This window comes from Pholis gunnellus (genome assembly GCF_910591455.1).
Source record: "Pholis gunnellus genome assembly, chromosome: 7".
Lineage (NCBI taxonomy): Eukaryota > Metazoa > Chordata > Actinopteri > Perciformes > Pholidae > Pholis > Pholis gunnellus.
The window spans coordinates 11,641,019-11,654,801 of record NC_136533.1 but is presented as its reverse complement, the minus strand read 5'-3'; the positions used below and the strand labels follow the sequence as shown (position 1 = coordinate 11,654,801).

The window sequence follows — 13,783 nt, the reverse complement described above, 5'->3', positions numbered from 1 at the left end:
TATTATTGTCCGAATTCTATATACAGAAATCTAAGTTTACAAGTCGAAGACCTAATTTTTTAAGTTTTTTACAAATATTTTGAACTGTGCATGAAAAGTATTAAATGCTGTACAGTCAAAAAAGACATAAAAACTGAAACAGCAGGCATTACCTGTGATCTCTGTATACTATACAAGTCAAATGTGTGCATTAGCTATCCCATCTTTCTTCTTCTGCAGTTGCACCCTGGTTTGAATGTGTATATATTTCTGTTTCTTATTGTCAGTTTGTGAAATTGTACATTTGCAATTTGTTCAATCAAAAAACATTATTAATTCAGCTGGTGGTAACACAAACGTTAGCGCGCTTGTTGGGGCTCATTTGAAAACCTTGCGCCCATTTTTTTTTAAATTACTGCATGAAAACAGTCCCAACACACTACTGACTCTGCCTTTTATACATGATATGCGCTCATTTAGAACTTCCGGCTCCTAACTTTGATTATTCACTGTGAATTAACAGATTATACAGCACGCGCAACCAGCGCTTAACGTTGCGTATTCGTGTTTCTCGCCCTCTTAGTCCCGCCCCCATCTACGAACCCGGTATAGGTTACATTACTCTTCCACGATAGGCACCGATTGGCTAATAACAAAGTGAAACCTGGCCACGCCCACAGAAAAAAGTACCTGATAAGTTCAAGTGCTATTCAAAACAGAGGATATTTCATCTTTTTTATCAAACTATAAATGTCTCTATATCAATGCAAACGTTATATACAGTCTATGGTTATTACACACCAGAGGTATTCGAGCTGGCCCATATTTCAACACACTGTAACTTTGTTAACAGAAATACACATATATATAGTGTTCATAAATATATGCATATTACATATTTCATATAACATATTACTTATTGTTATTCATGGGTTGTTCAATCAATAACAATGCAATTTATTTAATAACGTGATATTAGGTTTAATTTTTAACTTATGTTGAGTAAAGTGCCTAAAATAAATAGGCCTAAAAAGAGGGAAAGTATTCAAAATATTCCTGTAAAATAGTATTTTACAGGAATATTTTCATATTGTATTTTTTTAAAATAGCATTTTACATGAATACTATGAATACAACGTATTCTTTGTATTTACTTGAGTAGATGTACTTAGTTAGCCTACCACTTTAACAGACCTACTACACTTTACAGTAAGTCAAATAAAAACATTATTAATAATTGTGCAATAAAAATGTTCCATACTACTTTTTTACAGATACAAAATGAAAACTTTTAGGATTTGATGGAAAGCACTGTTTCCCTAAAAGCCCAAAGGAAAGCCAAAGTCTAGAACACAAAGCAGATCAACAGATTCTGAATCCATATAGACTGTATATGAGTGACACCTACAGGTCAAGCAACGTTTGATTATTTTCCATAGAGCAATAGTCAAAAACATTAATACTAATATATCGTCTAACGTTAACCTATATCAACGACTCTAACTCTAATTATATGATGTATTTTAAAGTTGGAGATACATGTACTTTATCAACTTTGCTCAGATCGTTTCAACTTGTGAGAAACCGAAAAGAAGTGACATTTTAATATTTTAATTTAGTATGATTTGTCTGTGCGTTGCGCTTGATTGATGAACGTAGAAAGTTTGGATAAGAACCTGCAAGAAAACACAACTGGCAACTCAACCGCACACTCGCGACCGCTATCTGGGAACGTCACAGCAGAACGCTCTGGTTAGTTAGCTAACGGTAGCTAACGGTAGCGTTGTTAGACAGCACAACGGAAACTGATGTTGGTGGACCCCGGCTAGTGAAATCAGCGGATACTGACTTTATACTGAACATGGATCGGTTGTCCGTATGTTATGTCGTAGTTGACAACTGGATCGATTTTATAAATTAACGCCGGCGTTAAGTGGACAACATTAGCTTGTATTTTGCTGTGGCTAAGTTAGTTAGCTAACTGTAGCACATACGCTAGCGTGACTAACGTTACGTCCACAGGAGAACATTCTGACTCGTAGGAAGGAAGGAAGGGAGGAAATTCATAAGTAGGATCACTGCGTGCTGCTGCTTATGCAAAGCTAGCATACTGTTTGGTCTCCCGAGTTCCTGCACTGTGACGCATTTAGGAAAGGTGACTATCTGTGCACCCTGTGTGACATTTAACGCTATTTGGTTAAAGCGATTGCTGTTAGTTGGCATAGCTAAAGTTAGCTGTCAACAACAACACTCCTCCTGGTTAGCGGTACAGCGAACGAGAGCTAGCACGCTAGCTGATACATTTGAAAGAAGTTGCGTGTCTGACTTATTTAAGTTAACTAGCAAACCGGTGTTTTTAACTTGTCCCTGTCGAACTTTTTCACTCTGATCCGCTCCAACACTATAAGACGACAGGAAAACAAAGCATGGCATCGGATGTGATTGAGAGTGAAGCGGTGCTGAAGGGTGTTAGTGATATGAATTTGAACAATAGGAGCCCAGATTGTGTCACACCCAGGAGGACTCACGAGGAGCTGGGAGACAGACAGGCGTCTAGTCCCTCATCTTCTGGAGTGTCGGGAGAAGGTGATGAGGAGGAATTAGACGAATTAGAAAATAGCACCGATTCTACAGTGGAAAATGGCGAAGAGGCACTTCAAGAGAGTCTGACCCAAACAAGAGGTACGCCACAGGAAAGGACAACTCCAGACAATGAGCAGGAACAGCCGGGAGCAAGAAGCTCTACCCCAGTGAGCCTCCCGCAGCCACGCTCACCACCTGGGCCCATTGGAAGGTCTGTAACGTTATATGTACTATTTTATGTTTGGCTCAACGTTACATGTTGGCAACTTAAAAAAAGAATGCTGTTCTTCCAGACACCAGCACCTGAGCCAGATGCATGCCTAGGTTCAAGCGTTTGTGAATGTTCGTTTGTTTCCTGAACATTTTAGAGGGTGTGGACACAATAACAGGAATACGTGTACGATCTCATTTTATTATTTTGTCCAGACAAGGATGTCAGAAATTAGCACTTTCATTTGAGTTAAATCAGCACTTCTCTGGCACAATCTAAACAAAAACTAGGAATATAAGCTCTGTGAATGTAGTATACTGCACAGATATGATATAACATGATATTGTACACGTGTAACTGTCATTCTCTCAAATCGTTGTAGGTTATAGTAAGCAATGTCTGTGGTTGCATGGGGAAAAAAAACCTTCTTAGTAAACATTTCGGTCAACTCTTCCTGTCTGATGTGCTGCTTAATTCAACTCGCCACTAAGTGCTTTATTAGGAGTACAGTTTTTAAACTGTCATTCATCTTTTCCACTCCTGAATGTTCATCCACTTGCATTTGGTCTCCACTGCACTTCGATTACAAGGGTTTGTTTTCAGGGAACCGCATTCCTGTATCATTTCCACCTCTCTCACGTGGATTTGAAATGTAATGTGGCGATTAGCACTATACATGAGCCAACAGCTAAACTTTTTGAAATGTTGAGTACCAAATGCCCAGAATGTTTTTGTGTCTGGGAGCTCAAATACAGTTGTGTATGTGATTAATGCATCAAAGACAGCTCTGTACAGCAAAGATACAGATACCATGATCAGCATTAGTAAGTAGCCTCATGGTTTATACACTAAGCGCTTAACATAAGCGTGTAAGCTTTTCAAAAAGCCAGTGATCTGATTTATTAGGCCAGTTGCAAGCTGGAACTCTTTTAAGAGCCTGCCGAACAACTTTCCAGCACTGTGAATTATGTATTAATTTGAGCACAGCATCACAAAGCACCTTTCTATATCAAATTAAAGTACTTGGTTTATTGAAAAAAAGGCAATAAGCATATCTCGCCTCACCTTGGAGGACTGTTGTGACGGTAAAGAAGCACATACAGCTAAGCAGCTGAACATAAACAGTGTTTTAATTGACTTGATGTAATGCTAAGGTGGTAATTGACAGGTGGGGTTAACCACAGAAGCTAAAAATGGCCTTTTAAAACTTAAAACGGTGCCTGAATGCAGCATTGACATGGACCATGTTTCATTCCAGATTACTCGTCCACCTGTCATGTCATATCATGTGCAATGTGACTAAAATCTTTGGTAATGCAAACTGCGGAGTAAGCTCTTTCTTTTTATTTATGGTGACAATACATGGCACACAATCTCTTACTACGATTCTTCCAGTGTTGTGTTGCATTTTCTCAACCTTGCCTATCCCATTCAGAACATACACACATCTCCACCCTTGTTTGCTGAGTGTGAAATAGTGCTTTTGTTCAGCTTTAATCAAGTGTACTCATTCTATTGTAGCGTTTAATCACTGTCACCATTAATATCCACTCATTATGTTTTTGTTGCTGACGTATTAACCCAAGAAAAAAGTTCTTTGTTGTCCCATAATTCTTTGAGGATTGTACAAGTCCCAAGCAGCCGTCGTCAGACAACTAGTTATGTGTTTGGGTTTGTCGCGGATGATCTGTGTAGGCCCTGCTCTTGATCTCAGTATATTTGCAGTGCAAGAGGGCCTTTTAGCAATTAGAGATGATTAAACGTAAAAGATGGCGTAACCATTTTGTGTTTCCATTCCCAGCCTGGAGCGCCAAGAGTCAGTCGCCACAACAGAAGCTCGTCTGAGAATGGAAGGAGTTGAACTGAAGGAAGAGTGGCAGGATGAGGACTTTCCACGGTATTGTCAATCACTCATAATGTTGTAAATCCCGTATAAATCATGGTTCAGAGCTTTGTATCGCATGTTGTGTTTTTGAAAGTCACATGAAACATAATCCTTCTGAAGGCATGATCACCTGCTGTTTGGTTGTTAGGCCCCTACCGGAGGAAGAGGAGCTTGAAGACGAGCTTTTTGCAGGAACTTCTGAAGAGATAGACCCCGGTAAGGAAAACAGAATAGTGAAAAGTGCATTCATTTACAACTTCTTTTTTTTTTACGTCTTAGTTAAAACCCACACACCTATATGTATGTTTAGAGAGTTATTAGTCACTGGAATCATTTCTGTTCATTCTTGTTCAGCCGGAATTAATATGGGGCCTCTATCTTCCAACGTAGTCTTTTTAGCATAAAAAAAGTGTTTTCTTTGGATGCACAGTAACACAAAGAGGGAATTTGGTACTGATAAGAATAACATTAGACGATACCACTTCATTTTTCAGACGCCTCGTATTGTCTCTATATGAACTACAGAATCGTATTATAATAATCTTGACAAATCAGAACCTGTCCTTTTTTTAATTGTCATACAAACATTATAACCACTAATGATTTGGCATCTACCTCAGGCTATGCAAAGGACCACGGCAAGAAGGCAAAGAAGAAGCTCACAGCTCCTGACATCAGTCTTACACTCGACCGCAGTGAAGGCTCTCTTCTCTCTGATGAGCTGGATGAAAGTACAGAGCTGGACCTCGATGACATAGACACACCTTCAGACAACAGCAATGAGTTTGAATGGGAAGGTAAGAACTTTATATCATGCGATCGAAACAGTTTTGATACCGAGGCAAAGATGCTTTCAAATTGGACTCAGATTAGAAGTCCACGGTTGTGTAATTTAGTCATGAAAACATTTCCCTTCTTGGGTTTATTTGTTGGTTTGTAACACAGAAGCAAACGCGTTATCAAACTAGTCTTTTATATTCTGGGTCTCGGATCTGTTTGTATTCACCTTCCTTGATTGTACAGGTTTGGATAGGCAGCAGACTGCTGCTGCCTAATGTGCTTTGTTGTTCTTGTGTTTCCACACTGCCTTCCTCTTTTTCACATGGAAGAATTGTTTCCATTCTCAGCCTGGAAACAGGCTGCAGGCCTCTGCAACAGGTTTCTCTCTTCCTCGTGGTAAGGTCTCTTGGACAGCCCCCATTTTGTTCTGCCAACCATCCGTCAATCACCTCCTGTTGTCCAGATTATATTCTGTCTTCAGTTGTTTGAACAAATCATGGGGAGGTTTTGTGTTTCATGCACTTCATTTTCAGTTACTGTTTTTTGTGCATGTCATTTTTGCTTTCTTTGAAATTTCCCTGCGTTTGAGGAAACGATCAATCCCGCAACTTGGCCTTTAAGGCAAAGCAGAAGTGGTCCGATCTGCACAGCAATGCTGCAGTTATCAGATATTAGCCATTTGCTAACCTGTGCTGTTTGTTTACTAGTGATCATATTTTACAAGATAACGTACAGCTCAGGAGATGACATTATAGCATAATGAATTTAGCCTTCAATTGGAGACGCATTACTTTTGGCATTTTACCACTTATATCTCATATTTTGGGATTTAAAATCTGTGATTTGATAGATGATTTCATAAACATCTGATGAGTCATTTCCATTCTAAATCCGTATATTTGGATCATACAGATGGAGAAACACGGATCAATGTGATTTGGAATATTACAGAAATTGGCCGCTCACAGAGAAAAACTCATAAAAGTGTGTTGATGTGATTTGGTTGCACTATTCACTGATATTTGATTCTACTTGGCATGCTTGATAGATGATCACTTTAACATTTAACTTGATGTCTACATGTTGCGCAGAACATTGTGCACATCATGCAGCTATCTATACATCCTACAAAAGATGCACAGAAGTCCTCCGGGACTTCAGCAGTGTTTGTTCGACACATTTATTTCTCATGCAGGTAACAATAGCAAGGTTTCCCCCAGGAAATTGTATCAGGTAATTGTAAATGCTGACCTCAAGTGAAAGGGAGTCATTGTCGGTGTTGATTCAAAGAGAGAGCATGCCATCCAGATACAAAAGATTAAAGCAAACAAATGTAATGTCCATTGATTCAAATGCATGTGTTTGAAAAGTTCAATTATGAATTATTGAGTGATCTAATCATTTGATATATTATTTGATCAAATTGGATCTGATTTGATAACATCAGACATCCCTCACATCCAGGGGGTGTAGCGTCCTAGCTGTGGGTTTATAATGCCTCCTCTCCTTTAAGACGATCTCCCCAAGCCGAAAACCACAGAACTACTTCAGAAGGGGGTGGAGTCAGTGCAGGAGTACTCCGTCTCAGAGGAGCGGGAGGAGGGTCGACGCTGGAGGGTGTTCCGTATCGGAGACCAGGAGCACAGAGTGGACATGAAGGCCATCGAACCTTACAAGAGGGTCATCAGCCATGGAGGTCAGTTGCATTACATTGTGAAATTTGGCACAAAACATAAATACAGTAATTTCAAGTTTGTCTATGTTCCTGGATTAACAAGCTGTATCACATTTGTGTTTGACTTGAGTTGATCAGTCTGTTTATTCAAAATATGAAAGAAAAATAATGTTTTTTTCGACGGTGCAAATACTGTTTTGATAATGAAACATACATTTTTCATGTTTGATTTTTGACTGCAGGCTACTATGGAGACGGTTTGAATGCCATAATTGTGTTCGCTGTGTGCTTTATGCCTGAAAGCAATCAACCAAATTATAAATACATCATGGACAATTTATTCAAGTAAGTGTTTATTTCATTTCCTCTGGCCTTGTGAGTGAATATTTTAGGACCAGTGCTAATGGAGGTTTCCCGTTTCCTGCAGGTATGTCATTGGCACGCTGGAGCTTTTGGTTGCTGAGAACTATATGATTGTGTATTTGAATGGGGCAACCTCTCGGAAAAAGATGCCAACTGTTGGCTGGCTCAGAAAATGTTATCAGCAGATTGATAGGAGGTGAGTCTGAGTGGCAATCTCACTCAAAAAAAAGAGGTTTTTTTCACTACAAATGCAGAGGCATCAGGCCAAACCCAGGAACAGCATCATCATATGTGATTAAATTGTTGACAGCTTCTCTCACTCTTTTTGTACAGGTTACGGAAGAACTTGAAGTCTTTGATAATTGTCCATCCCTCCTGGTTCATTCGCACCCTGCTGGCACTCACAAAACCTTTCATAAGGTAACGTTAATGTTTACGGTGGCTGCAATAATGAAATCAAGATCTTTTCCGGTAACATTCAGATTTCTTGCTTCTTTTCACAGCACCAAATTTAGTCAGAAAATCAAGTATGTGTTCAGCTTGACAGACCTTGCTGAACTGGTTCCAATGGAGTACGTGTCCATACCAGATTGTATCAAACAGTAAGTGTGCGCCACTCAAACACATCAGCAATTTTCAGGACAAAGATCCTGTCAAAATACAAAATATGAAGGTGTCTGCAAGCTAATAAATATAAATCCAAGGCCATGACAGAAATTTGGTGATTTGACGCTCTGGTTTTAATTCTAAAAGGTGTTCATGAATGCTTGAGTAAGCATTTACACATCTTATGTTTACATATCCGATCAGGGTGGATCAAGACTGTTTCTGTTTCCATATGAACTGCAGATCTTGCAGCTGTGCAGTGGAGCAATACATGGCTTCTCACCTGAAATAGTAAATAAAAAGAACCACATCAGTAGAGATCACTTTATATTTCTTCCTTTCCACAGATTTCATCCAATCCCACAAAATAGAATGAAACAATTCGTAAAACAAATGTATCTCCTTTTGATGTGCCTTCATGTTTTTCCTTTAACTGGTTCCCAAGAACTAGCAGGTATTCTAGTAATATTTTGTGCATAAGCAGTATCAGCTCTGACTGGTCCTGCAGAACGTGGTTACATTTCATCTGTAGGTGGTGCTACAGCAACATTCTGCTGTTCCTGCGAGGCCACTGTGCCTGTGATTATGAGTCTGACTCACTTAGAATTGTGTACAATTAATCTTCGTTCAAAGCCCTAAAATTACCAGACAGGATTTAGACATTTTCCAAAATGATGGACACTTTCTGCCCATACGCAATATTGTCCTACTTACACTGTATGTATTCTGATGGAGGTAGAGATCCAAATGCAACAAAATACAAATATCTAAACATTTTCTTTTGTAAAATACAAATTTAGAGAATAGTACAGCCTTGTGCACCTGAGTTCATTGTAACATTTCAACAAGTGTTAACCTTTGCTGATATGGATGACTATTGAGCTCATGCTGAGTAATTGCTCATGCTGTATTTGTCCTTGATGTGTCTTCTATCCACATGACATTTATCTTATCTAATCAAATGTGTTTGCTCTTTTGAATGTCTGGTTGCTGTTGGCTGTGTAATTCTCCTTTCCTTAACTCCATTTCCCTGCCCCCTCTTAAGGTTTGATGACGAAAAAAATAGGAAAAGCCGTAAAAGGTATATGCACTTGCACCCAGGGTCAGTCTCAGCATTCTTTTGCATTTCACAAAACTAACAGCGAAATGATCCGTTGGCTTTCAGAAATGCACCAATACACTTCATTCTGTCCCACGGGTTTGTAGTGGGATGAGTTGTCGTTACCTTCTGGCCAAAGCCAACAATTATCCTCCCCAAATGTCCCACATCTCTCTCACAGTAGTTTTCCCTAAAAAGCCGACTGAGAAGCTGTTTGATTGGTTTCCAAAAATAGGTGGCTTGGTGATTGTTTAACCAACTAAATCCTTTTTCTGAGCCAATTCTGTGATGTTCATTTCAAAGTCATTTCTTGTTAATTTTGTTCTCTATTTATTGCCTCAAAATAATACCAGCTATATATGCATGTGTTTTGAATCATACCATGTACTTTGAAGCCCATTTTGTACCCAAGGCACCGTTTCTACTGGGATGCTGAATTATCGATTTTATGTCAATAACAAGTTAGAATAGTTTGAAAGGTAAATTATTTATTTGCTTCTTTCTGATATTAAAGTTGGGGCATCAAGTAGCACTTACTTGCATGTGTCTTTTAAAAAAAAAAAAAACAGGTTTTGAATTTGATGTGGTTGATGTTTGGTAAGTTTATTCATGTTTTTACAACTGAATGCGGTGGGACTACCAGGAAGTATGGTCTTAGTCACTGTGGTTTTTATGGGTGCACTGTTATGTCATCACATGGTTCCCTTCAGTAACTCGCCCTCACTGAACACTCGGCCTGTCCACTCTCACAGCTCTCTGCATGACTCACTGCATACCCACTTCCTGCTGATGTTTAGTTATTGCCACAAAACCTGCTCAAGCACACAGAAATATTCTGCTCAGTACGGATGAGTAGTGAGTGTGAGGTTATTCATTTGCAGATATGTCGTGTCATGCTCGTAAATTACAAACGGAATAACTGTTGGTTTGTGAAGGAGACTCTGTATTGTGTATGCAATGCTGCCACAATTAGTAACACTTCTGTTATAAGGTGCATGAGTTCTTAAGTTAAAGATAAATATTAATATTTCGCCACACTAAAGCCTCACACATTGCCATGGAGCTGTTTCTGAAGTACAAAGGTTGAACCTATCATATGAAGTTAGCACAGATTGCATAACAGCACATTGTCTTATTGTACAACTATTTGCAGTGTGTGTTGGGGATAAAGCAGTCTGTGCCCTAACATGGATTCATAGTATACATTTGTCTTGCAAGGTTTCAAGGGAAGTAAGAACCTCATAATAATACAAACAATATCTGTGCCCAGATATTTAAAGTGCATTCAGTAGAAAAATCATGGACAATATTCGGCATTCATGTGTACGCTGAGAGCATAAGTCTGGTCCAAAAATAGAAATATTCTGTCATACACAAAGAATTCCCTTTTTAATGGTATAAGTCAGGGGTCTTCAATGTTTTTCAGGCCAAGGACCCCCAAACTGATAGAGAGATGGAGCAGGGACCCCCAACTATATTTATTGTATAAAATTGTGTTTTATATTAAACTGTGCCTAGTGCCATGCATAAACATACCTCTTTATTGTGCATTCAATACTAAGTTATTCAAATAATACACAGGTTCATAGATTCATGTTTTTATTTTAAACATGTGCAAGATACAGTGAGTAGGGTGGCACTGCCATTTAGAAACATACCTTGTCAGCTAATACCAATGCCAATATCAACATTGTCTGTCAATTGCATGACAGTCATGCTTACAAGCTATTCAAATTGACGTTTTCATTTTAAACATAAATGTGGAAACGAAAATGAGTGATGGCCTATTAGTGCCACTGCCATGCATAAACATAACTTATCTTGCATACAATACTGAACTATTAATATAATGGACAGATTCATGTTTGAAAAAAAAAAAATTGTCTAATCAACCAAAACTTTCGCGGACCCCATGCAGTACCTCCGCGGACCCCCCAGGGGTCGCGGACACCCTGTTAAAGACCTGTGGTATAAGTGCAATGATCACATTTCCGGATGCGATCATATGAAAAGTGTGTTTATGGGCGGTATGGTAGCCTGTCGTCACTTTGATTATCAGTTATCCCTGTTAGATGACATGCCATCCCTGGCACACAGATGTCTGATGCCTGTTGAATTTGTCTGCAGAATCGACCAGGACATGCACGGCAAAGTGGAGATCGCAGCTGCTGCTGTTCCAGAGTGACCCTGCTCGCGCTGCGTGATGTGGAGGAGAACGCTTCAACTGCCGTGACTCAAGAAAGTGCCTTTTTGAAACTCTGCTGCCTGTCACACCGTGGAACTTGTTACATTTTGTTCTTCAGCGTTTTTCCACATGCTGTCTGAAACATTTTGAATCTTTATTTTTTATTTACTGCTGAATTATTATGTCATACTTATCTTATTGGTGTTCCCTAGTTACTGGTGTATCTTCACGTCATTTAAGGCACTCTGTTACAAGTGGTTGATGCATGTTCTGCTTTATTACATTTAAATATATATTTATATTCAAAAGGTGACAACGGAGAGAAATTAATATATTTTTATGGTTGCTCTGATTTTTACAATGCATTATAGGTCTCTGACCCGTTGACTGGCAGTTCATAGAACAAGTTTTGACAGCACCTTTTTCAATGTTCACTGCTGATGTTCTCTATCAAAATCTTGCCTGGGGAAAATAAAGATGATTTTTTTTGCCCCTCACTTGAATGTTCCCCCTGATTTGTGGAGGGAAAACAATTGTGAGAGCAATAATCTGAAGCAAATATGTAAGTCTGTAAGTAAACTCATTGATCCACATCATTGTTTGTGTATTTGTTTATTCCATTTAGTAACAGTTTTGCCGTTGTAACAAGATAGATGTAATTTGTATAGTGACAAAACACTAAGTACATTTGACAGGATTCAATTAATAATCTCCAAATTGCGATAGCTACGTTTTTTCTTTTGCGTTGTACATCTCTTCCACCGATGGTCCACTAAAAGGCACCACAAATACAGATTTAATTAAAATATGAATAATTACATTAGCATAAAGAAGCAACAGTTACAATATCTTGACAATAATATAATAATGAATGTTATAGATGATGGATAACAATATACTGATAACATTAACGGCCACAGAATAAAATAATCCCATTACACGATAACAAAATAAAAAGAGAATACAAAATATTTAATGACATTTCAGTAGAAAATCTTTTACAATATAGAATAAGTTACTATGTTTTATATACTATTTACCTGTCCAAAGTACAAACTTTGAAATGTAAAATACATTTTACATTTCAAGTGATTACACGCTTTACTTAATGATGGAATATTGATCTGTTTAATGTGGGTTATGGCCTAAAGCTTTCAAACGCAGAACTGACTCCATACATCTAATAACAATATCATCAACCTCAGGATCAAACTTATTTGCAAAGAGTTGATATTGTGTCAGGAGCCACAGGAGTTCACCAGCTCCGTACACACAAACTTCTCTTCTGTAAACACCCGTGCAAGGATAGTACGGGGCTCCATTTTTCACATCTCCTGCTACACTGATCCACTTCACCACACGAGCGAGGGATTGCATGCCTGACACATCATACTTGTTGTTGGCAGGCACTGATCCAGGAACAGAGGGCATTCGTTGTAGAGTGGCCCACAAGTTCTCATCAGGGCTGTATGTGTCCCTCTCCCACTCCAGAAGTTGCTGAACTTCTCTGTCCTGCATCACATGTTTCACAAAGTCTCTGGTGACCACAAAGTAAGCGCCTCCTTGGAACATGGGGCTGCTAATAGGTGGGGGACTTTTCTTCACATCTGTCCTGATGACCTCATTAGTTACATTGTAATGATACAGCCAACGGTTTTTCTTATAGTCATTGGTTACCTCAGTCTCTATGTTGTTTCTCCCGTTGAGGGCCTTCATTGCCTTAATCATTTCTCCATTGGTTTTGATGGGGAAGTCTGTCCCACAGGTGTTAAGCAGGTACCTCCACTGGACCTGCGAGTTCAGCAGATCTTTCATGCAGTTCAAATCTGCCTGCACTCGAGACCATGAGGCATATACCACGCTTTCTAATCTACTGGCTATAAAAATGTTAGGAAAGCAGGAAATAATTGCCTCCACAGCCTTATGAAATTCTTTCGAGGATTTCTGGTCCACATGCACACAGTAGATATTCTGAGGAGTATAAACAGCTCGTAGAAGTCGCTCAAACATCTCAATCTTATCATGGATCACCATGGAGTAGGCAATGGGAAAATCATTTTCCTCTTCACTGAGAGGTGCTGTAATAAAACCTCTATTTTCAATGTAAGACGGACAGTCCTTTGTCACATTACGGTAAAAGTCCTCGGATAAAAGATTGTGTCTTCTCCTGGATGCCAGAAGCCCTTTTAAGTCGTCTTTCCTCCCCTCTGCGTCTCCACTGATGATAGCCAAGCAGCCAGGCAGGTCTGAAGAGAACTGCTGTGGTATTTGGAGATCAGGTGATGACTGCCTGTTTAAGGCAGTTTCCCAAAGGACAAAAGAAAGTAACGTACCGATGACGATTAATAAGGGGGTCCTCAATATCTGGCGCTTCCACAACCTTGCATAAGCCATGTCCTTGCTTGAGGTATCCACAA

At 39.2% G+C, this 13,783-nt stretch overlaps 2 protein-coding genes across 4 annotated transcripts; one reads left to right on the top strand and one right to left on the bottom strand.

Moving 5' to 3' along the window:
• Positions 1–1,761: 1,761 nt before the first annotated feature.
• bnip2 (BCL2 interacting protein 2) lies at positions 1,762–11,962 on the top strand (the record flags this gene model as incomplete). 3 transcript variants are annotated; one of them, XM_079162634.1, is made up of 11 exons in its annotated part: positions 1,762–2,773; positions 4,575–4,670; positions 4,807–4,874; positions 5,279–5,455; positions 6,952–7,134; positions 7,356–7,458; positions 7,541–7,672; positions 7,810–7,896; positions 7,980–8,078; positions 9,128–9,163; positions 11,309–11,962. In XM_079162634.1, exons 1-11 carry the CDS (start codon positions 2,406–2,408, stop codon positions 11,364–11,366), a joined length of 1,407 nt encoding a protein of 468 aa, XP_079018760.1. In that variant the 5' UTR covers positions 1,762–2,405. The 3 variants fall into 3 exon arrangements, with proteins under 3 accessions (XP_079018760.1, XP_079018761.1, XP_079018762.1); XM_079162635.1 differs by lacking the exon at positions 9,128–9,163; XM_079162636.1 differs by lacking the exons at positions 9,128–9,163; positions 11,309–11,962 and having other exon boundaries at positions 7,980–8,082.
• Positions 11,963–11,978: 16 nt separating this feature from the next.
• gcnt3 (glucosaminyl (N-acetyl) transferase 3, mucin type) lies at positions 11,979–13,777 on the bottom strand. The gene has a single exon (XM_079162633.1). The coding sequence runs from the start codon at positions 13,758–13,760 to the stop codon at positions 12,495–12,497; it is 1,266 nt and encodes a 421-aa protein (XP_079018759.1). The 5' UTR covers positions 13,761–13,777; the 3' UTR covers positions 11,979–12,494.
• Between the last annotated feature and the right edge of the window lie 6 nt (positions 13,778–13,783).